General features: G+C 38.6%; 1 protein-coding gene across 7 annotated transcripts in view; it reads left to right on the top strand.

The window, feature by feature from the left end:
• The window catches only part of SATB1 (SATB homeobox 1), a 92,360-nt gene extending 69,647 nt beyond the window's left edge, over nucleotides 1-22,713 (top strand). For 6 of the 7 annotated variants that reach the window (XM_068207474.1, XM_068207465.1, XM_068207455.1 and 3 more), the window contains 2 exons: nucleotides 17,700-17,903; nucleotides 21,015-22,713. In XM_068207474.1, coding sequence (XP_068063575.1) covers nucleotides 17,700-17,903; nucleotides 21,015-21,479 — 669 coding nt within the window. In that variant the 3' untranslated portion in view covers nucleotides 21,480-22,713. Of the gene's footprint in view, nucleotides 1-17,699; nucleotides 17,904-18,403; nucleotides 18,500-20,960 lie in introns of all 7 variants that reach the window. The other variant, XM_068207508.1, reaches the window with a different exon arrangement.
• Nucleotides 22,714-22,889: the final 176 nt, after the last annotated feature.

A 22,889-nucleotide genomic window follows, 5' to 3' on the forward strand; every position in this document is an offset into this window, starting at 1 on the left:
TAGAGACTTGTAGCATTTCTGTATGTTTGCTATGTTTTGAGAAGTTAGATTTATGTTATGGCTTATCCTGAAAACCTGTGGCTTGCATGTGCTAGTATGTAGCAGGGAAGAAAGCAATACTTTGCTGAAAATCAAGTTAAATTGCTGAAGCTTTTTTAAATTTAGGAAATAAGAGTTTGCAGAAACTGCAGTAATATCAAGCTCCATACCTCTTAGAGTCCCATGCACTACAGTTTAGGGCCGCTAGCCTGCATTATTTGCCTAAAGAAGTTTAATTTTTAGTGAATTAAACAGGTGAAATCAATACTCTTCTGCAGCATCAATCCTACCAATGGCTCTTTATGGCCCCATAGGTGCCGAATGCCCTCCCTTCTCACCAAATGAAAATGCCTGTATGTGAAGGGTGAGACATTTGGTTCTCACAGGATCATGCTTTGATTTTAAAATAAATCTAATGGAGTACTACCCATACCTCCAGAAACCTCATCTAATGACGTAGAGTTCTGACCTGTTACTTCTGAGCTGTTGTGTTGTGTTGCCCAGTTTCCCGTCCTTCCATCCCTGGCTTTCACTTTGATTAGTAGTTGTTTCATGTACTAAGTGTGGAGGTAAAATCATGGGTTTCAGACCATGCTAGAAACTCCATCGTGAGCCATCAGGAAAGTATTTTATGCGGTGGCTATTTAATTAGAAGCATTTGACTTTTTGTATTTGTATGCACCCAGAGTTTTCTCTTCCAGGAGGCTGCTTGAGGAGATCCAACAGGTAGGCACTAGGCAGAGCATCTAGCACTCATGAGTAGATGGGAAGGAGTTAAATGGGAAGGGAATGCTAAACATTGGCACTAAAAATGCTTTTGGCATGCAAATACCATGCTTTTCCTGACATAAATATTTTCAGAATAGGCCATTAGAGTTCAGGTATATAAAACCCTGCTTTTACTGGAAATTTTAATGTTGTAGTAAACCTAGAGATTTATAGTGAAAAATTGATGTCTGTTATCTCACTTTTATCTTTTTAACCAGCAGTTTTATAAATGCTATATCTTTGATCTGACTTTTTCCATCTAGAGACTAAGCTATATACTCTAATAGGAAAGTCATTTTTAAACAGCTTCCCACACTGAACAAGCACGGTATTGTGGATCTGGCACAGAGATGTAACATGCCATTACTGCAGATATAGAACAATCTATTCAACTATTTTCCAGCTGGAGGAAAAAAAAAACCTTTTTATCACCAAGAGTAACCCTCTGGTAACAATGTGGCTTTAGAAGGGGATCTTGAAAGTTATTTCCAAAGCTTTTTCCTCAGGGCACTGCACCTCAGGCTGCCCAGAGGGGTGCAACCTGCAGGGCAGGAGGGGGCTGGGTCCTTCGCCCATCACCCTGCTCTCCGTCAAGTTCTCTCCTGCCTTTGTCTCCCTCAGAGCAGCTGAGTCACTTCCTGGGTTTAAATCTTGGCTTAAAAACCTCCTTCCCCCCCACACACCCCCTCCCCCCCCACCCTCAGTGTACAATGGATTCTCTGTGGAGCAGGGAGGGATGCTGCACGGAGAGACACGAGGTGGAAACACAATGTACTCTGAGGTCTGCTGTTTCACAGATCCACCTGGAAATAAACCCCTCACCCCCGTGCAAAGGCGAGATACAGTAGTTAGAAAACATTAGCTGCAAAAACACACAACAACATCTATTTTTATTATTTGTTAATGTTGTTTTCCTCCCCCCTCATTGCCTGGGGATGATTGCTCTGGCAGTTGAAGAGGTGCCATGAGCAGCAGGAGTCGGGGTGGGATCGGGTGTCAGCAAGGATGCAGGAGGAAGAGTGTGAACTGAGAAAGCAAGATGGGCTTTTGCATGCGATCAAGAATTGCCCCATAAAGCGGCATGTCATTCAGTGAAACTGTGAAACTTGGCAGATAGGGCTGATTTGTTTCTTTCACAAAATATCGAGTTACAGAGTCATAGTGTGTTCTGTCTTGCCCAGGTCAGAGGAAAAAAGATTTTCAGGTTTCTGGTAGGGGAAAAAAATGAATGTTCCATGTCCTTCCTCTGCCCCATGTCCTAGTCTCTTTTACAACATCTCCTCTCAGAAATAAAGGTTAAAAGCTCAGGAAATTTCTGTAGTTTAAAAAAAAAAAAAAAAACCTTCTCAAAAAGGGAGTAGAAAATTGAGTTTAGTTGACTCTTATCTCTTGATCATGATAGTCCCAAGAAAGGGCTGGCATTAATCCTGATTATATCCCACATTATTGGTATAGCTTTGGTGAAGTGGCTTGACTTCAGTGAGCCTTGGGTTCCCCCTAATATAGAACAGACAGCAGCTTCATGAATCAACAAACATGCACTGAAGAGAAACCACCTTAAAATCTTCAAGGTGGTTCACATCAGCATGTAATTGCCCATGTAAATCTATGTAGAGGAGGGAGAAAAAGTCATTAAAACCTGAAATAAAAAAAACAGAAATAAGAAAAAAGAAACAGGTACAGAGAATACTTAATTGGTAAGAGGATTATATTGACCTCTTCAAACACCTCCTTGGAGCCAGGTAGCCCTTTCAACACATTAAGCAGAGGCTAGATTTGTTGACGCACTGATGAAAAAGAGTGCTTCCTTGAGCATGCTTTACACGTGGGGTCAAATCGGCTGAGGCTGGAGGTTCCCAGTCAGATGGGTGGCAGCAGGAGCTGTTCAAATGCTGCCGTTTAAAGGACTGGTCGCAGCTTCAGGAGATGGAGTGTATTTGAGCCCTTAGGAGAGCTTCCCTGGAGGGGTACAGTGCACACCTGCCCTGCTCTGGTTGGGAGTTAATGCTTAACGCTCTCGCGGCCACAGCCTGTGGCGCGTCCCTGGGAGGCCCTGGGACCGCTGAGTGCCTGGCAGGATGTGGCTCGCAGGTGTCCAGAAACAGCAGAGCAGGGGGTTTGGTTGGATGGTTTTTGTCTGGTGGAAGGAGCATAAATGAGTTAGAGAAGCTAGGAGAAGTACAAGTTTAAGTCATTAAATGTACAAATGAAAAAAGAGAGCCAAGAAGAGAAAGCTTTTTACAAAATATAAAATTATGTTAAAGCATCAAGACAGCACAACATAAGGAATGTTTGGTACATGTTATTGAAACTGAAAAATCAGAGTATGGAATGAATTATAATTTAGCATAATCCATAATTTTACAGTTTTCATTTTGAATTATTTATCTTATATGATTTGATTAAAGATAAAACTGGCTGACAAGATCTCTAACATCTCTGCATGTCTTAATGTCAAATGAAAAAACTCCCTATTATAACTTCACCATTTTAAATTTTTTATTTGTATTTTTTCTATATAGCTCCTTTTTATTTTTAAAGCATATTTCAGCTACTCATTGTGTACACGCGATTCCATAACCCATCAGGCTTCAGTGTTGCCTCAGTACCTCTGATTCAGTAAATCAGATCATAGGCAGCATGCTGTCATATAATAAGGTGTCTGATCCTTATTACCAGTTTGTTGATGCACAGACTCCTTCAAATTGACCATTGCAACACATGGTTTCCCCTGAAACTAGCTGTGATAATTAGCGTGGCTCTAATGAGACAGAATGTCACTGATCTTGTGCTGAACTGTCGAGTATCGACGCTACGGATGGGAACTGTCAAAGCTTGCCATCTGTGACAGAGCTTGGCATATTCCATTTGCAAGGTAGAGCATGCTCAATAGACTGTTTTTAAACAAATGGTCCATTTCTTGATTAGGGCTCTGTGTTCTGTTACTGTGGAAGACTTTATATCATAGTGAAAGTTCTTGGATTTTTTTCCCCCTTTTCCTTCTCCTGGGGTAAGCTCATTAGGAAATGAAAACATTAATGATTCTCAAACCAGTCCTTCAGTCTTCTGTTAGACTTTTGCAGAGAGGTGGGGAGGATCTGATCACATATTTATTCTTTTTCCTTCCCCCAGTTATCTTAATGTATTTCTTCTAGGGCTTGTGATCCCACAAGCCCTAGAAGATTTTATCTGATTTTTTTAAGCATTGAGGGGTAGGGATGGCATAGTTTTGAAGAATAGAAGAACAAAAATTAAAAAGTCTCAGGTGATGTGCAGCAGGAGCATGTGCACTTGGGATGAAAGATTGAACTGGTCAGGAAAGTCAGGCACCCAGGCTCCTGGGACTGACCCTGCAAAATGCCATGAAAAAAGTCCAGCGCTGCTTATCATTCCAAAATATGCTTTGTTGCTTTTTATTTCCTCCTTCTCTGGCAGACCACACAGGGCTTGTTCTGAAGAACATTTTCACTAATCTGATCAGGCAGCCAAATACGCCGGGAAAACTGCTTTAATGATCCCACTAATTACCTCAAGTCAATATGAACTGTATTATTAGACTGAGGGAAAATATTCCATTAGGTCTTCCCCTTGGGAGTTTCTCCGCTTTGTGATGTCACCGAAGCCTTCGCCCTCTCGCTTGTAATTAATTTTATTTACACACGCAGGCACGCACAAGGTCACACCTGCACAACCGGAGCTGGCCAGGGAGCTAGTGGCACTCAGGCTTAATCAGATCTGTCATAATTACCATTCTGCATGTTTCTGACACACGCTGTGAAATATTTCAATTTAACTGCCGCTACCAGCACAACCAGATGTAGTGTGAGTGTGGCTGCATTGGAAATATTATTCCTCAGGATAAACTCTCTCCTCCTCCTTTTTCCTCCCACCCCCTCTCCCTTTTACAGCTAATGTGGCACAGAAGCTGATGTATCCTGTAAATCTTGAATGCAGTGCTAGATTGATAACAGCAGATTAGACAGTTTAACCACAAACAGCTTGTTCATTTTTCACAAATGAAAACCACATGTGGTGTAACTAAAATTTCAGGCTTTTTTTTTTTTTCCCTCCTCTTTGGTTCTTGTTTCCTTTTGTGTGTGTGTGTGTTAAGGTTTGCCTTTAGCTGTAAAGGGGTGAAATAAAAGAGTAAACATATAGGGGGAAGAGACGCTGCTGTTTTTGGAGATTATTTCTCTTTGACCTTTATTAAAAACCGAACCTGTTTTGGCAAAGAAATCAGATACCACACAGGGGTTTGTCACTCACTCTGAGACTTTCTAATCTCTGGGGTTTATGCCGACTTGTTAAAGAAGTCATCCTACTGTGCTGGTTTTCAAAATAACATGCCAGCACACACCTCATTTTAAGAAGAGCTTCTAACCAAAAAATGTAGTCTTCACCGCTATCTAAATTTAGCAGAAACAAAATTTTCTGCCAAAGTTTTTCACCGTGGATTTTGTCTCCTTGCTAACCCTTCCCAGTACCTCTTCCTTTGGGGAAAAAGATTCTTTTTAAAAAAGAATCCTCAAAGTCTTTAGAAATTTTTGGAAATGGAAAATTGATCAGTTTTTTAAATTAAAATATTCCCATATTTCTTTTGAAAGCAGATAATGAAAAATTAAATATTTTCTTATGTAAACACTTTTTAGGAGACTAGAAATTTCTGTAAATTGTTTTGCCTTTTTTTTCATACATTTATTTTTTCAGGTAAATTGTTCAGCTTTCCCTTATTAAACAGCCACCAGTACTTGGTAAGGTGTTTTTTTTTTTTTAAACCATCTACTCTTTAGTAGATCACAGTTGGCTAGTTTTCCTACACAGAGAAAAAAAAATCAATGCTATTTTGATAGAAAGTTTTAATTATAAGACTCTAAAACAATTTTTGCAGCAAGGAAAAAAAATGTAAGTGTACAGAATGGAACTGAGCAGATTCTCCGAAAGCTGTTCCAGGTATTGTCATGCGGGAGGAATGGAGCAGTACATTGGATAGAAATTCATCAAGTCTAATCTGTAATAAGGCTTCCAGGGACGGTTAAAAAAAAAAAAAGCTTTAGTAAGAGGCTGTTTTATCCATTGGCAGTGATTTGTGATGCAGTGGCAATATTGAAAGTGCAAGAGCCAGGGAGTTAAGACTCAGTGTTTGAAGTCAATTACAAGAAGGTGAACAGGACAGGTGAAGGTGCAGTTTGTAGCAGGAAATTTGGCAATTTAGATGGCCCCCCAGGCTGATGCAGACAAAGTTAAAGACCCATGCTCATACCAGTTGGCCAGCAGCTACTGACTGCATTTCTGACTGCATCACTAGTTTCCCAGAGCTGAGTTGGCCAATGTAGGTGTGCCATCAGTGTCCTCACTGCATGGCAGTGTATCTCCATTAGTTGCCCCCTCAGGATCCATGCAGGCCCCCAAAAAAGGGGCCAGAAAATCTTATTCTGGAGGAGCAGCCAAAGTCCTGGAAGTGCTATGACTGTAGATATCAGAAAAATAAGTATGAAGTAAGATGAAGAGGAGGACAGGAATGGTTCATATTGGATGAGGCAATGCTGAAATGAACTGTCAAGATTCTTGCAAAGATCTGGAAATACAGCACTCATTTCTCCAGAAAGCTATTCAAAAAATGTCATGCAGTTGGGAAGCACTGGATTGCCAAAATAAGAAAGTATGGCACCCTCTTCCACCTCCTCTAAGTCTTTTATTTTTAGTTTTTCTCTCTTAGGTAGAGGTGTTCTGGTTCCTACACTCCAGATGTGTGAATCAGCTCTTCCTCAGGCAGCACCTGCTGTCTGCCTGACAAGAGGTGCTGTTTCTGGCAGGATGGATTTTTTTAATCTCTCTTCCTGCTTTCTATACCCTCACCTTCTGTTTTGATTTTATCTCACCACCTTCTCTTATTCCTCTCGGTATGGCTCTTCTCTTAGTTCTCCTTCGACTTTTCCCACCCCTTCCTGTCCCTTACATACCCTCACCACTCACTCTTTCACCATCTGCCTCTTTATCCTGTCCCACCCCTGGCCCCTGCCTGCTGGAATCCCACCCTAGGCACATCCCCACACACTCCATGATTTTGTACACATATTCCTTTGTGTGGGGGGCGTAGTGTGGGTACTCCATGCCCTTGGCCTTTGCTGGACTGGTCACCAGCACTGCTGGCTTTTGGGGTGAAGCATTGTTCCTTTCTCTGTGTGGTGACACGGATTTAGCCAGGAAAAGAGCCATACTCTTGATTTTTCAGGTTGCTTGTGCCTTCTGTGAGCAGATCACTGATTCAGGAGGTTTTTGAAGATTAAGTATATCAGTGTTTTAACTATTAATAAAAAGGGAGAAAGTTTGAGTGAGCTGTATGAGTGTTAACTAGGGGCATAAAAGAAAACAAAGCTGTGGTGGCAGAGGTGAGGAGGAGGCTGAGGAGTTAGCGAGCAGCCTGTGTTTCCCGGCTGTGGGGGAAGCAGGGTACCAAGTAAACAGCACAGAAAACAAAAGCGAGCTCAACCCGTAACTAAACAGGAAATGACAGGGTAGAATTCCTGCTGAAAAACTGAGAGCTGCTAAATATGTAACTGCAAAGAGTAAAGGCATCTTGTGCAAGCACAAATATACACAAACGGTCCGAGAAGTAATTTGTTAAAGGAGTGACCAGTCACAAATCAGGTGAAGGGCTGCTGGGCAGAGGCAGGAGTAAGAAATAACAGATGTGTGTTTTCTCCCCTAAACTGTGTAATTCAAAACACATTACACCTGAAAGACTGTTGCAGGATTTCTAGGTGCAAGGTGAGAAAGGAGATGATAATTTGTTCCAGATAAATTTTTATTTTGCTGTTCCTAATAATTTCTCATTGCATCCTTTTTTTTTTTTTTTCTTTTTAATTTTCTTCACATTTAACCTCTAAGTCAAACTTCAGATTTTTGGTTATGCATTAGCCTGAACTGTTGGCATCTACTGAATAGGCTAGAGCAGGCATGCAGCTAGCTAAGTGGGGAAATTTCCAATTTGCAAATATTTATCTAATTTCAAATCTGCCAGATTCTATCTGAAAGCACATTGTTATTCGGGGGGCATCTCATTTTTATTCCTGTGCAGTGTTATGTTCCCTTACTTAAGGATGGAATTTTAGAAGCATATAGTTTTCAAAATCTTTGTAAAGCAAAGATGTGTGGACTGAGAAGTCCTTAGCAGAATTCCCTGAAGTTTTGGACCCCAATTTAGCAAGAATAGCACACATATCAGTTAACATCTGTGGGTTTACTCAGGTGACTGGTTATTTTGCTAAGCCTGGTGCTTAGCATCTTTAGTATCTATAGCATGCAAGAGAAAGCTCTACTGATACAGGAAGTTTCCACTCTTTATGTAAGACCAGTTATTAAAAAAAAAAAAAAAAACCAAAAAAACTATGAAAGGCTTGAATTAGTTTCTTTATATTTTTTGCTTTAAGGGAGCCAGTTTACTTCACCTCCAGTAAATCATTTGCTACTCCTATTTTATATAGAAGGTCTAAAAGGATTGATCTTTTTCACCTGAGGAACCGAATGGCAGGGATCAGGGCAGGAAGACACCTGCTGCTCCCTGCAGTCCCTAACTTAAGGGCAGAAGGTACTGCCAAAACTGCTGTCTGGAAATACAGCTGGGACTGGGACTCAGCTGGGCTGGCACTCTTCTTGGCCAGTGAGGAAAACTGTAACACTAAGAACTGCTCTCTCTAAGAGCTTTTCCCTTGTGGCTGTTCTTGACCTCATCCTGACAGCAAACTACCTGGAAGCACTCTTGTGTTGGTTCCCACCCAGGAGAGAGAAACCTGATCTCTCCAGCTTCCCTTTTGATCCAACTTTCCTATTATTTTAAGTTTCTGCTGCAAGCAATTGTGCTCCAAGTAAGGGTATTTTAGCTTTCTGAGGATTTCATTGCCTTTCTTTTTCCATGGGTGAGATACGTGCTTCTGGCTGCTCCCTTCTTGTTTGCTGGGAGGAATCAAACTCTCACAGGTGTGGATTTTAAGAATTTTTTTTTTTTAACTGCTTTGAGATAATGAGCATTATTAATTTTCTGACTCTTACTGTGGTTAACAAAGTCTGGAGGAAATGTCTTTTCAATTTTCTTAAGACTCCCCTCACCCTTGGCTTTATCAGGGCATTAAGTGTTCTTCACTGTGAAACTGAGAGCCACAGAATCCAGCTTAACTGCAAAAGACATTTTCTCAGAATATTTAAATGTTTAATTCAAATCTATATGAAAGCTTTTAGTTAGGCTGTGAAAATTTGAAGGGATGTCTGAGAATGGATTTGAGCTGTGTATGTTTTGGAATGATGTCACTTGTTGGAATATCTTGTCAGCTGAACTGCATTTACAATGAAGTCTAAATATCTGTGAGCCTGTGATTCCTCAATGTGTGGTAGATCTTCCCCTGATCCAAAATGAATTCTGGAAAGAAAAAAACATGTGACAAGAAGCCATGAAATTAAATTGCTCCATCTGGGAAATTATAATATTTTTTAAAAAAATATATATAACAACATGATGGGTTAACATATAAGTAATTACAAAAGTGACACTTTGGCCCAATGGCTCTTTTACTGGAGGTCTTTTCCCCCAAAGCAAATGTTAAATCTCTTTAAGCAATGTAATAATAAACACTTGCTGTTCACTGTAAATTGATAGTAGTAAAAAAGATTTTTTAAATTGCCAGGTTCTTTCTATTAAAGACTCTTCTCTAACTAAACTGCAGATATAGCTGCCATACAAAATTGATTGCATGTTTAAGAAAAAATAAATGTGGGCTGTTAAGGGTCGTGGTTGAATTTAAGGTTGTATTTATTTTCAAGGGACACATTGATATTGCAGTGAAATCAGTACTTCTTTCTGCTTAAATAAAAGATAAAGGGCTGATATGTATTATCAGTCACCCTTTGTGAAACCCATTGACCCATTTTATATGACTGTACTATAAAAAGTAATGTACCAGACTAAGACTGGCTTATTTAATAATTAGCAGGTGGTTTTCCTTTCTAGGTTTTTTTTATTATTGTTAAGTCCATTTTTGTCAGATATTCTCTCACGGTTACAATGCCAATTGAATCAGGTTTGTGTGAGAGAGGAAGGATCTGGAAGAGAGGAAGGCAGAGTAAAGCTGCACCCATTATTTTTTGCATCTGTTACTTTTTTCTCTCTTTGCATATGAATGTAGTTGCATTTTATATAAGATTTTCAAAGGTATATACATTGTGGTTTTGATGAGGGCTTGTGCCTATCTATCATTGCTAGGTAATTGAAGGCAATGCTGTATAAAAGATACATTTGACCAGGGGAAAGAAAAGGTGAAGGAAGCTGAGAGCAGAGAAACCAAGCTTGGGAGAAGTCCTTCATTTAGATTATTGAATTTCCTCTGTATTTAACTAAAAAGTAATGATATTTATGTTTTCAGTCGGGTTTAGAGTTACAGGTTAGGTTTTTTCTGTCCATGAGCTGGTGGTGTCTGCAGTGCTCATACACAGGGGACGCGCGGACCAGTTTTGATGCAGCCTCAGACCTTAATCTGGGTGTTTTTTTGCAAGCACTGGTTTTTGGCCACTCACCATGGATGGCTCTGGGTAGAATCAGAGGTGTGGTATGACAGACAAGGCTGTGGGAGCAGCACAACAGCTCTCCATGTCATTTTGCTTCTGTACTTGTTAGATGCTTGTCACTGAATTTTAGAGGTTGCTTTAGCAAGTTTCCTTTCCTATTTATTTGTTTGGATGTCTACAAGAATAGAAATATGTATTTAACTTTGAAATGCTGCAGCTAGGGAGAGGAAAGGGCAGAGGGATGAAGAGACATTAGGAATCATTTTCCCCTAAAATATCACTGAAAATTTATGTAATCTGCTAGGTATTTGGTCATTTATTTTTCACCACACAGACAAAAGGTGGAGGTACCATGCAGACAGATGGTGTAGCTGAATAATAGTTTGGATAAGAAAGTTAAGGAATGGCATCATCTGTCTCAGTATTCTTCAAAGGAAGTTTTTTTTCTGCCAGTGAAGTTTACCTTTCTTCTGAAAAGCCTTATGAGGTTGTGGGGTTTTCAGTTTCAAATCTCATCTATGATGATGGTAGATACAGATTTACTTAAAATCCACATCTGGCTTCCCTTTTCAACATTCTAGTAATGAAAGCCAGTAAAATAGATGAACCAGGAATATCTGGAGATAAAGGACAGATTCAGGTTTCAAACTTTCTCTGATTTAGGACAATGCTCAAAGGCAAAGCCTGAAACTTAAGGCTGATTAGCATAAATAAAATACTAATGCAACTATTGTTCTGGGTACATTTATTATCACTTTAGGCCACATATCAAGAAGAGAATTCATATTCTGGTATCTCTACTCCTCTTCTGGAACCAGCTGAAAATGAGCTTTTGCTTGATGCGCAATTTTCTTAGAAAAATAGGGAAATTCCAAAGTATTGAATATTCACTGTAGTTTTTAAAATTAGTTAAAACTATATGCCTCACAGAAGGAAATCAGTGCTTAAAATTTCCTGAAAAAAATAAGCTAAAATGAACTCTAACAAATGTTTTGGTCAGTATCAAAATTTGCTAAGTCCGGTAGGTTATTAGTTTTCCCAGATCTTTATAAAAATACCCAGTGGCCTTTCTTTTAATAGACTTCAGTTCTTCTGTGAAGCCCTTAAGTCTATTCAGCTTTGCATAGGAGCTAGCCAGGATACTTTATGTATTTTAGGAAAGATAAACCTGCAGTCAGAACGAATTTTCCTGCAGCAGGAAATTCCGGAATAACATCTAAGGGCAAAAAGGACTGCTCTTGTCATGTAGGCTTGTTCCCACGTCTGAACCCACAGGTATTTCACACAGAAAGAAGTCAGATTTAAGGGATTTTAGCATGAAAATTAATTTTGAATTAAATGCTCTGTTTTTACCCTGCAGTGGGTGTTCCCTGTTTGCCCTGTTCTGTTTTTTCAGATAATGTAAATGTAGCACAAACAAGATTTCCCAGAGAAAATAAGCAGTGTCCATTGTTACTTTATGGTCATATTTGTTTGTGCTGAAGTGACATTTGCTTATTTTTGCTTCTCAATGCCATATGCATGAGTTTACTGATTCAGAACTCCCTGAATTTTTTGATCCTGTTCAACACTGTGAGAAATCTCAGTTGAAGGGTTTAATGCATTTTCCAATCAATGTGTAGGGGAAATTTGGCCTTATCAATTTAAATGCTGGAGATCCTTTCATTGCATTATGGAAGAATCTTCTCTAAGCAGAGATTATTCTTAAGAACTTCATAACATTTAAAGGTTAATATGTTAGGTAAAGAACAATATCTTAAGACAAATATTTTTATTACAGGACATGAAGGGATAGTTCTGATTAAATTACACGATTATTTGAATGGGAAAGAAGACAAAGTGCATCATTTCTTGCCCTCAACTTTAATGCCTTTAATCAAATAATGACCTTCTGGAAATAGTTAATTTTAAGCATTTGGAAAGATCAATACCACTTTGCCACCAAAAAATGGCCCAGATGATGAAATTTGATGTATTTAAAGTACCATTTCACCCTTTTAACCTAGTAAATAATTTAAAATGCTTTCAGTACTCCTTTGCTACCATTATGTATCTCACTCAAAGTATTATGACTTTTCCAAAAGCAACCTTTCTGGGCAATGTGCAGCTTATGAGTTTAATACTAAAGACTAATACTGTCTATGTGGTAGTGGTTATGTTGGCCCTTTTTCTTCCCTTGTATATGTGGAATCTGTTGAGTAAAGAAATAGAAATATCTAAGATGAGTGCAGCTGTTTGGAACAATAATGAGATTGTAAAGCAAGTTGGATGGCTTTTGAAGGGGAAAAAGTCAATATTTAAAGTTTAGTCCCTGAGTTCTTTTCCTTTGTTTTGTCTATAAGCTTTCCTGTTAAAGGTGAAGGATTTGGATTGCTCAGACAATTAAGAGCCCATTTTACCAAGTGTAATTTCATATCTGTGTTCTATAAACTGGAGTGCCTTCAGCATTGTAAATAATAAAAATTGCCCTCTATTAGCATGTTTGTGGGCAGATTAAAAACAGTCTTCATTAGCATAAGTAACACTTACAGATTCTTTTAAAAGTAGAAAATTATTTGTTGAATGATAAATTGCTAGCTTTCTAGTTAGTTGCTGAAAATGTGCTCATTCAAAATGCCTACTTTAGTTTAGTCTACAATACTCAATTTTTTTTAGTTAGAAGTACTGTTTAATGGATTATGTACTTAGTCTTTGTTCACGGTAGATGCTGAAATGCAATTCACAGTTTCTGGTAAAATGTTTCTATCAAAAACCCCCCTATTTAGATTGATTTCTTTTAACACCATATATTTTTATTATACTATATGCCCCAGAGAATGATACCAAATAATCTTAAATATACTATAACCAAAAAAAACCTGAGCATGTCTTAGCATTGATACTCTAAAATGTTTTCCCTTTTTAGATTTAAGCTACAGCCTTTCTAAAAAATGCTGAAGTAATTGTTATTCTGTAAGAAATATTCATAATTTGGCAAATTATTGTCACTGTAACAAATTAACCAAACAAGTTCTATTGCCTCACCTTGCCTTCCCTTCTCAGACTAGATGTGTTTGTTGCTGATTTGGAAAGCTTTGGCCAGAGAACATTTTTCATGACTGTAATGCTATCCTCTTTGATGTAATTAGGGTAGATATTGACACCTTGTAAATAGGTGTAGATTTTTTTTTTCCTTTCAATAATAAAGAATGGAAGAATATTTTATTACAATCTCTCTGTGAAAGAGCAGAAGATTTTATTTAAGCACAGCAGAGGTCTAACTGAAAAGAATAGAATTTGGATATATGGATAAAATGCATAGATGCTTTCTTTAAAATAAGCATGCTCATGGGTATTGCAGAGCCTAAGTTTTGGCAGTTATCCTCTTTGCGCTTTTCCTGCAATAGTTTGGCAGTTCGGCTTTCACAGGTTTTTTTTCCTCTAATGTCTTGTGTTTCTTTACTAAATCCCTATCAGAAAACCAGACAGAAGACTCTTATTTATTTTAAATATCTTAGGTTTAGCATCTTTTTTTTTTCACCATTTTCTTGCTTACTGTAGCAAGACCTTTGCAGATGGTACTTGGTTACTTGAAAGTGCATAACAGTATTTTCTTTGTAGCAGATGGATTTAAGACTTTTAGTTCCCAATAAATGTAGGTTTACAATACATAACTTTACAGGATTTGTGTTGTATATAACAGGTTTGAACATATTATCTCAGAATTCATCTGCATGGCATTTTCAGCTTATCCAGGGCCCATGCCAGTATTTTAAGTAATAGGGAGAGCATAGTGATTGATAGCAGCTAAAGGCGTGATTTTGAATAGAAACAAAGGGTTTAGAACAGAAGGTGTCAAATTAAACTTTGTCAGTTTGAAAAGTAGTAACATCCTGAAAGTTCTCCAAACATATTTACATGTGGCTAATGTTTATATTTTGCTTTGTACTCTCTTTATATTCAGTGTAATGTTGCCTGGCAAATTTACTCTGTTTTAAAATCAAGGTTGTTTCCAATGTCATTGCAGAGTTTTTGGGGGGTTTGCCTTTCTGCATAAATGTATCAACTTCATTATTTTAATGCTGTTTTCTTAACAATGTACTCTATATACTGTATAAACCGGCTGTGATCTAATCTGATTTATAAATATTTCCTTATTATTTTGTGGTCATTTCCACTTCCTGTAAAACTATAAAGACAAGAAAAAAAGGAAACTAGGCAGAAATTGCCCTAGACTTAAAAAAGTATGAAAGGAGATAAACTAGCCCTATTACATTCGTTTGTAAATTCAACTGCACTATTTGCAACAATTCATACCTTTTTAGATCAAATGGAAACAAAACTTAGAAATTTTACAGAACTTAAAATTAACCATTAAAAAAGCCTGGATGATTTTTATTCCTAAATTTTGTAAAAACATTTCATACTTTCTCATGTAGGTGTCTTTTATGAATGAGCTTTATTTCATGTACAGAATTCTGAACCAGAAACTAAATAAAATACTTCTAATTTTATTTCTTTGTCTTGAACCAAAAGAAAGCATATTGGGATAAAGTTCTTACTCTCTTAACAAACTAAGTCCCTACAGCCTCTCCTGCTGTCTGTCCACTTCTCTTCTGAGAACATTGGTGAGATCAGCTTTCAAAAATAAATATAGATATAAACCATGGAGACCAAAAAATTGTTTCTATCCTTGTAATTGTAAAATAATTCAGTTGTTTGTTTCCATGTTTTACATCAAATGTTTCATCATTCATCTCATTCATTAGAGTGTGTCTACTTCTTTAAAAATGTGCCGAATGGAATAGAGACATTTTGGTAGAACAGTAATCTTTTCTGTGTACCCTGTCAGAAGTATCTGTCTTCATTATCTCAAAATCCCTGAAAGGCTAGCAGAGACATGTTTCATGTTACAATTCATCAAATAATTTTAGATAAGGCATTAGAAGTATTATTTCAGTGTAAAAATTGAGAGAAAATGTTAGAAATACAATGTTAGCTATCAGTAGTTAATAAAAATAAGGTCTGACGTAGTAAATACAGAAACAGAAAAGACAGTAAGGGCAGAAGGTGTTTCTTAGTTAACAAAAACTGTTGTGAAATATGTTTAATCAACAGAAAATGTTATTGCCTAGGAATTATTTTTTCTACTGGATATTTTTAAAGGGTCTCTACTGCATTTTTAAGAAAAAATAAACCCTGTGATTCCTGTGGTCAGCAGACAAAACATCTGCAGCTTCTAAATGCATGGTGCAACTTCTTTTCCAGCCTGTTTGTATGCCTCGGAGAGGTGTCATGGATGGAGATGGGTTGTCCTGTCTTTTTTTTTTGACTTCCACCAAACTGTCATGATAGACAGCTCTGCTCTTTGTTTCACCACTTTAGAAAGAAAACCAGCAGTTTCAGTGTAAAGCAGTACAGACTCCAGACAACCAAAAGACAATTTTTACACTTTGGCGTGGGGTGGTTTGTGGCTTTGGGGTTCTTTAATTAAGAATTTTGTAACTGCTCTTCAGTTAAAAGATCTGGATTGGTTTATCTTCATCATCATCTCTCCTCCATCCCCAAGAAGCTGCCTCTGCTTTCTGAGTGCACCGCTTTTAAGTGACTGCAATAAATGAATACTGCTGTTGAGCATAATCCAGCACTCAGTATCCCCATGGATGCGAGGTGAGCAGAGAGCCATGAGCAACATGCTGTTTTTGTTAGGGGCAGGGAGAGCTCGCCCTGCTAATACATTCCAGTGAGATTCCAGAGACCCTTGCTACTGTTTTGAAAACATGCCATACAATTCCAGCTAGGACAGGCTGAGAGTTGTGTGCTCTGTGCGAAGGCATTTGGCCACATTTCCAAGTCATCTTGCTAAACCCTGGGGCAATACCCAGCATCCCCACTTAGTACATGGTCAAGGAATGCGGTGTGCTCCATCCCTAGGGTGTAGGGGAGCCATTCTTCTGCCTCTGCTCTCCCCTGTCTCCGCTCCCTCCCTCGCACACCTCATGAGCACCTGGCAGATTTTGGCCCCATTTAAATTTTTGCTTTTTCAACTCTGCTACCACCATCTCTATAACATTTGTCATTTTGATAGTTTCTTGGGGGCATTTTCTTCTGTGTCATTTATTCAGTTTTTCACTTATATCCAAGCAAATATACTTCCAATTTTTATACACACCTCACTAAATATTTTCATATACAATATGAACGCATTAGCATTATTTGTTTACTTTTACTCTTCCTGTTGTGGCAATATTTTTACACTGCATTTATAAACTATTAGCTAAAGATATTAGGATCTTCAAGAAAATACATATCTATATTGTATCTATGAGTCTATTGTATGTGTTAGTAAACCATTAATCCACTGCCGGTACATATAAAAAGGACCTAAAAGCTTCTGTACATTTATATTATTTGTTGATTCAATAAAATGTCACATTATCTTTCCTACAGCATTAAGAAAGAAAACTGCATGGACCTATTTTTGAAAACAGATCCTTGAAGCTATAATAAATGTTTTATACATGTAATATTTTGTTCCTAAATTTTAATATATTAGAAAATTTCTGCTGATGTACTTTGTCCTAGCTAGAGGGTTTGCATTTCTCTTTTAGAACTACCAGTGCACAGTTGAGAAAAAAATCCTCAATTAAATTTTAAGAAAATGTAAAGAAACATTAAATTTTCACGATGAACTCATATGTCTCTTTTGGAAGCAAATTAGCAACTGCTTCAATTCTTGCAAGGGATTCTGTAGCCAACTTCATATTATGTACCCCAAAGACTCTTAGGCACCTTGCTGTCCTTGATGTGGAAATGTATATCAGAAGCTAGAGCACATCTTCCTCCCTGCCAAGCCCTAATAATCCTGTATGTAAAACTGAGAGACTGATTTTTTTTCTGGGTCTATGAGGACAGTCTGGAAACAGTTATGTATCACTTGAAATAAGTTCACCTGCAGAAAAATGTCTTCTTATAGCAGAAATTAAGAAGTTATTGCTTGACTGCATCTAGTCATAGGATTCCTGTCTTTTGAAGAGATATTAGGGATATTCCTGTACTGCTGTGATTTACGCTAGGCAGCCCTACAGTCAAGCAAACCAATAGTAGCTCTGTGGTGTGAGACCAAGGCGAAGAAGCTTTCCAAAATGCCTATGGTTGGTAAGGGTCTGTGAAATGGCTGGGCAGCCTCTCAGTGCATTGGTCTTTGCTTTAAGCCCAGCCTGTGCAGTGAAAGCCCTTTTGATCAGGTGAGAGGATGAGAGAATGCAGCACCTCTAAAGTACACGTTTCACCCTCATATTGCCCCTTGCACTGTGACCAAAAAAAAAAACTAATGTTTTGCTGGTTTTGTCTTCAAGGGGTGGCTCTGTGAGCTGTTACGTTGGAAAGAAGATCCATCACCAGAAAACAGGACCCTCTGGGAGAATCTCTCCATGATCCGAAGGTTCCTCAGTCTTCCTCAGCCTGAACGCGATGCCATTTATGAACAAGAAAGCAATGCAGTTCATCACCATGGTGACAGGCCTTCCCACATTATCCATGTGCCAGCAGAACAGATTCAGGTTAGTTTACCTTGGCCAATCCCGCAGAGCGCTAAGTAAATAAAGCTTTAAACGGAGCAAAGGAAATTAGTGTTTCTTCCCTCCTGGTCAGGCTAAACGCAGGTCTCCTGGTGCAAGATAAGAGCGCGCTGCCGTCCACCACCGCAGTTCAAAGGAGACCGTGCGACCACCCACAGTTCTTGTTTCGCTTCACCGGTTGTTTGCTAATGTGTGTGGTGGTAGCACAGAGGCAGCTGCGTGCGGGGCAGGGCGAGCCCTGTGCTGGCTGTGCCTGGCTGGACAGGCACCAGAGCCAGAAGGCAGGGGTGTGTGGCACTGGTCAAAAGTCTTCCATCCCAGCAAAGCAGGAGGACCTTCTTGTGCTGCTGTTCGAAAACCAAGCAAGAACCTTCAGCAGTAGCAGCTCGACCTGGGTAGGAGTGAAGGGAAGGGGATTTCTCATCCCACTTTAACCCCAGTTCAGACTGGGGTGAGTCAATATTTGTTTGTTTTTCCTTCAGAGCCCCTCTCCCACCACCCTTGGGAAAGGAGAGCATAGAGGCGCTTTCCTACCAGGCCTGCTGACCGCTGGACCTTGGCTGGGTGCTGCTCCGCAGGTGAGCTGGCACAAGGGCACCATGTCAGGGAGAGAGAGGAGGGGATACAAGACCCACAAGATGAGACTTGGAAGAGCTGCCTTCTGCTTCAGGGCAGCCCCAGCGGGGCCTCCTCCAGGAGATGCACACACCCTTTTTGCTGGCACAGGCACTTGCCAGCTGAGAGCAGAGCTGGCTGGTGTGCTAAGCTGTGGAGCCCAGGTTGTCAGTGGGGACTGCTGTTTCTCTGAGCTGGGGACTCTTTGATCGCTTCTCACAAAAGGCCTGAGGTCAGCCTTGTAACTGCTCCTTCTTAAAGGGCAGATATTACCCCACGCTTTTCCAGCCTCAGCTGAGACCCTCTGTATCACTTGTATTACCTATACAGAAAAATATTTACAAAGCTAGGAAGGATAGAGTTATCTCACAGCCAGAAACAACACAAGTGTATATTAAAGATAAAGCAAACTGAATAAGACAATCCCTTAGGATATCAAGTACTAAAATAATTGTGAAAGCCTGGAAACTTGCTGTTTGATTTAGCAAAAAGAGAGAGAAAGATCTATATTGAGTAATAAAACAGCACTTGTTTGAAAATGTACATTGTTTTTAATAAAATCGCTTCTTAAGGGGATAAAAGGAGAAGCTTATGCACAGTATAAACACTCAACCACTATGCCACTACTTAGATTTTCTTGCCTTGTTGATAAAAGTTGTGTGTTTGATCTCATAAATATTATTCACATAAGCAGTTGCATTGTAATCTCTTAATATGACTTGTAAGAGTAAAGATTGGGAGATTGGGCCTGAGTTTTGTCTCTGCTGTTCTACATGGTAATTGTTAAAGATGCATAAATATGTAGCTCAGACACAAGTTTTCAAACTGTATATACAGAGCCTCCAGTCTTATAAGAATTTAATATGCTGGGAGTAGTCTTGAATCTCTTCAGGACAGGAGCCTTGAATGAGACTGCACACAGACCATAAAACGTGGAAAGACCTGAACAGGGATGAGGAAGGAGCCCCAGTTCCAGGGCATTTGTGTCAGATCTTAAAATATGAAGATCACTTAAAGCAGTGGCTTCTAAACTGGTTGTGGATGTCTGTGCAAAGTCTCCACAACCACAAAAGTCCCTATGAAGTGGACAGAATTATAATCCCTCCAGTATTTATACCATTTGTACAGCATTTTGTGCTTCTTAGGGTCTCAAAGAACTGCTACTAGAAGCCTGGAAACCACTACTAAAACACAAAAATTGTTGAAGGGAGACTCTCAAATGGAAATAAAATGCAGTGATAGCAACTGCTTGTTTTGCTGTGGTTGTTTTTTAATAATAACTGGTGGTTTGTACCATATGACAAGAAATTTGCTAATCCAAAATATCTTACTAACCAGTGCTTCCTGTGCTGTGCAGCAAAAGAATTGTCAACACAAACAGTAACTGATAAATTTACTTTTGATTTTAAACATGATCTTATAGTGTACTGTACTCTGGTGGTAGATGAGAAAAACATTTCTATCCCTAGGGCTCAGTGCCTCACCTTTTAAGAATGTTTCTGAATCCATGCTTGCAAAACTTCATTTTAAGCTCTTGTTAATTATTTACATCATGATTTGCTTTATCTTATTCTTCTGATGTGCATATTGGCTCATTTTTATTGCCCGAGTTTTTGGAATGCAGCATGTTCCCTTCTAATAATAATAGTGCAACTTATTTAGAGCTTTGCATCTTAGTGCTTTATAAATATTAACTAAATAATCCCCAGCACAAACACAGAGGCAGGTAAATAGGTCTGTTCCCTGTTTGTTTGTTGGGATACAGGCAGTGCAGGCCTGCTCAGAGACCACAGGCAGGAGAGATCAGATCCAGAAGGGGAAACACAGATTTTCTACCTCCAGATCCCTTTGTCCTTGCCGAGGCTGGGTTTGACAGTGCCATGTTAGGCACTTCCAGCCAGCATATTCTATCGTAATGTTTGCAAGTTTGACGAGACTTCAGTGCATGCTGAGGTCAGATCAGCAGTGAGATATTTCTGTACTTAAAGAGCTAAAATACTCTCCTTCCCCCTGACTCCCCAGCCCGTTCGTCTAGCTATTGCTAGAGAGTTGCAGCCCTTGTTTTTGGGCAGCAGCTGCCGTTGCTGGCAGAGCTCCGGCACGTTTGCCCTCATCTGGCACTTTTCTCACTTTGCCCTTGCTACAGTTCTGGCTAAGCTGGTCAAGTTAATCCTATACTATGTCATTTAGCATTTTGTCTTGTCTGCACTTGACTCATGAAGCGTGTTCATTAAAATTTTTCAGCTAAACCGCACTGATGTTGTATCATCAGTGCTTTTGGTCTGGCAAAGCTACAGTATTCTTTTTGTTCTTTATTTTTTTCTCTTCCTTTTTTTTCTTTAAGTTTACTAAGCCTTTGTTTGTAGCTTTGCAATTTCTTCCCCCCACTCCCTCCTCAGGATTTTCTCAATAACAAAATATGAGCAAGAATACATGTACAAAAAAATGCTGTTCTTTGTCTTGCAGCAGCAGCAACAGCAACAACAGCAGCAGCAACAGCAACAACAACCAGGTCCCAGACTACCCCCAAGGCAACCGACAGTAGCATCACCAGCTGAATCTGAGGATGAAAATCGTCAGAAACCCCGACCGCGAACAAAGATTTCTGTTGAGGCCCTAGGTATCCTACAGAGTTTCATACAAGATGTAGGCCTGTATCCAGATGAAGAAGCAATCCAGACTCTCTCCGCTCAGCTTGACCTGCCCAAGTACACCATTATCAAGTTCTTTCAGAACCAGCGATATTATCTCAAGCACCATGGTAAGCTGAAGGACAATTCTGGTTTGGAGGTGGATGTTGCAGAATACAAGGAAGAAGAGCTGCTCAAGGATTTAGAAGACAGCATTCAAGACAAAAATGCAAACACGCTTTTTTCAGTTAAACTAGAAGAAGAGTTATCAGCAGAAGGGAACACAGAGATTAATGCTGAATTGAAAGACTGATCTAAAAGTATTATTTTCTTTCAACAGTGCCGCTGGTATTTACTAATGAAACGAAAATTCCATCTTGCGTTGTGTCAAAAACCCTTATTATTCATTGTTTGGCCAATGAATCTTCCAAAACTTGCACAAAAGTTGAAAAAGAGGATAATGCAGACTGCACTAGATGTTTTACTCTATTTTACAAACTGCTTCGCAGCAACAGATGAAGCGTTGAGGATTGTTTGATATTAATTTGTGTTCACTGGATACACTGTGAGTGTACCCAATAAGCATGATACCAGTGATTTTGATTCTGGAGCCTTCAGACAAGCATTACAACTTTTGTGATTTACTGTTTTTTCGTTTCTGTTTTGTTCTTGTTTTTTAATTATTACTGTAGCACTCCACACTTGATCTTTGAAAAATCACATTTATTTAAAAAAATAAAATAAAAAGAGTTTGTTACTCTTGTTCTATTGTATGTTACAAAAGAACTATAGACTGTGGAATGCAGTTTAAAGATAACATATGCCAACAAATGCCTTGTATTATATGGCACTGCCGTAATTCAGATTTGTTTTCTTTTGGAAATAAAGGTCACTGTATTTTTTTTTCCATTCTCATTGTTACATGGTTTTAGAGAAAATGAAAAAGAAAATGTGAAACACGATTTAGTCCTCATTATTTATTTGTAGATCCTGCAGCATCATGTTGTAATTAATTTTTTTGGAAGTTTCCGTTAAATGTAATATTGCTTCTCTTGTTACCATACTGATTTTTTTTCTATTTATAAATGTATTTTGATGGGCAGTAAAACAAAGTGTCTTAAAAGTTTTAAATAGAGAAAATGTGCTTTACACAGTTGCCTATAAAAAGTGCTCTATGTTATCCAAGCAATTCATACTATAAGCTTCACTCTTATTGTTGTATGCAATTTTTACTATCATGCAAATAAGCTTAGGTAAATAAAACTAATAGATCACCTTAGAAACTTATGCAATTAATGTGAAAATAATTGATGTTTGCAATGTGTCTTCCTTTGGTTTACAATCAATTTTAAAGCTACAGCTGTATAAATTTTCTGTATAAAGGTGTATTTCTTTTTTATGAGTTTATTGCTATGAAAACACCAGTTATTTTGTTACAGCTGGCTGTTTTTATAAGTGTATCACAATTTTCTTTATGCAGAAATGTTCTGACTAGGAGTGGTTATTGACTGTAACTACACAATTAAAATTGTTTGTATGGTATGATATGGCAGGGTTTGTCTGCGTATATGTATATCTGGGAGGAATAACTTGTTCTTAGTGCACATCATACCTTCTTGCCACCACTTTGTTCTCCTTTAAAATCACAGGCAGATTTTTTTTAATGACCTTCTTAAAATTTGAATTTAGATAACATACTTCAAAAGGAAAAACACAGTTTGGT

This window comes from Anomalospiza imberbis, chromosome 1 (assembly GCF_031753505.1).
Source record: "Anomalospiza imberbis isolate Cuckoo-Finch-1a 21T00152 chromosome 1, ASM3175350v1, whole genome shotgun sequence".
Classification (NCBI taxonomy): Eukaryota; Metazoa; Chordata; class Aves; order Passeriformes; family Viduidae; genus Anomalospiza; species Anomalospiza imberbis.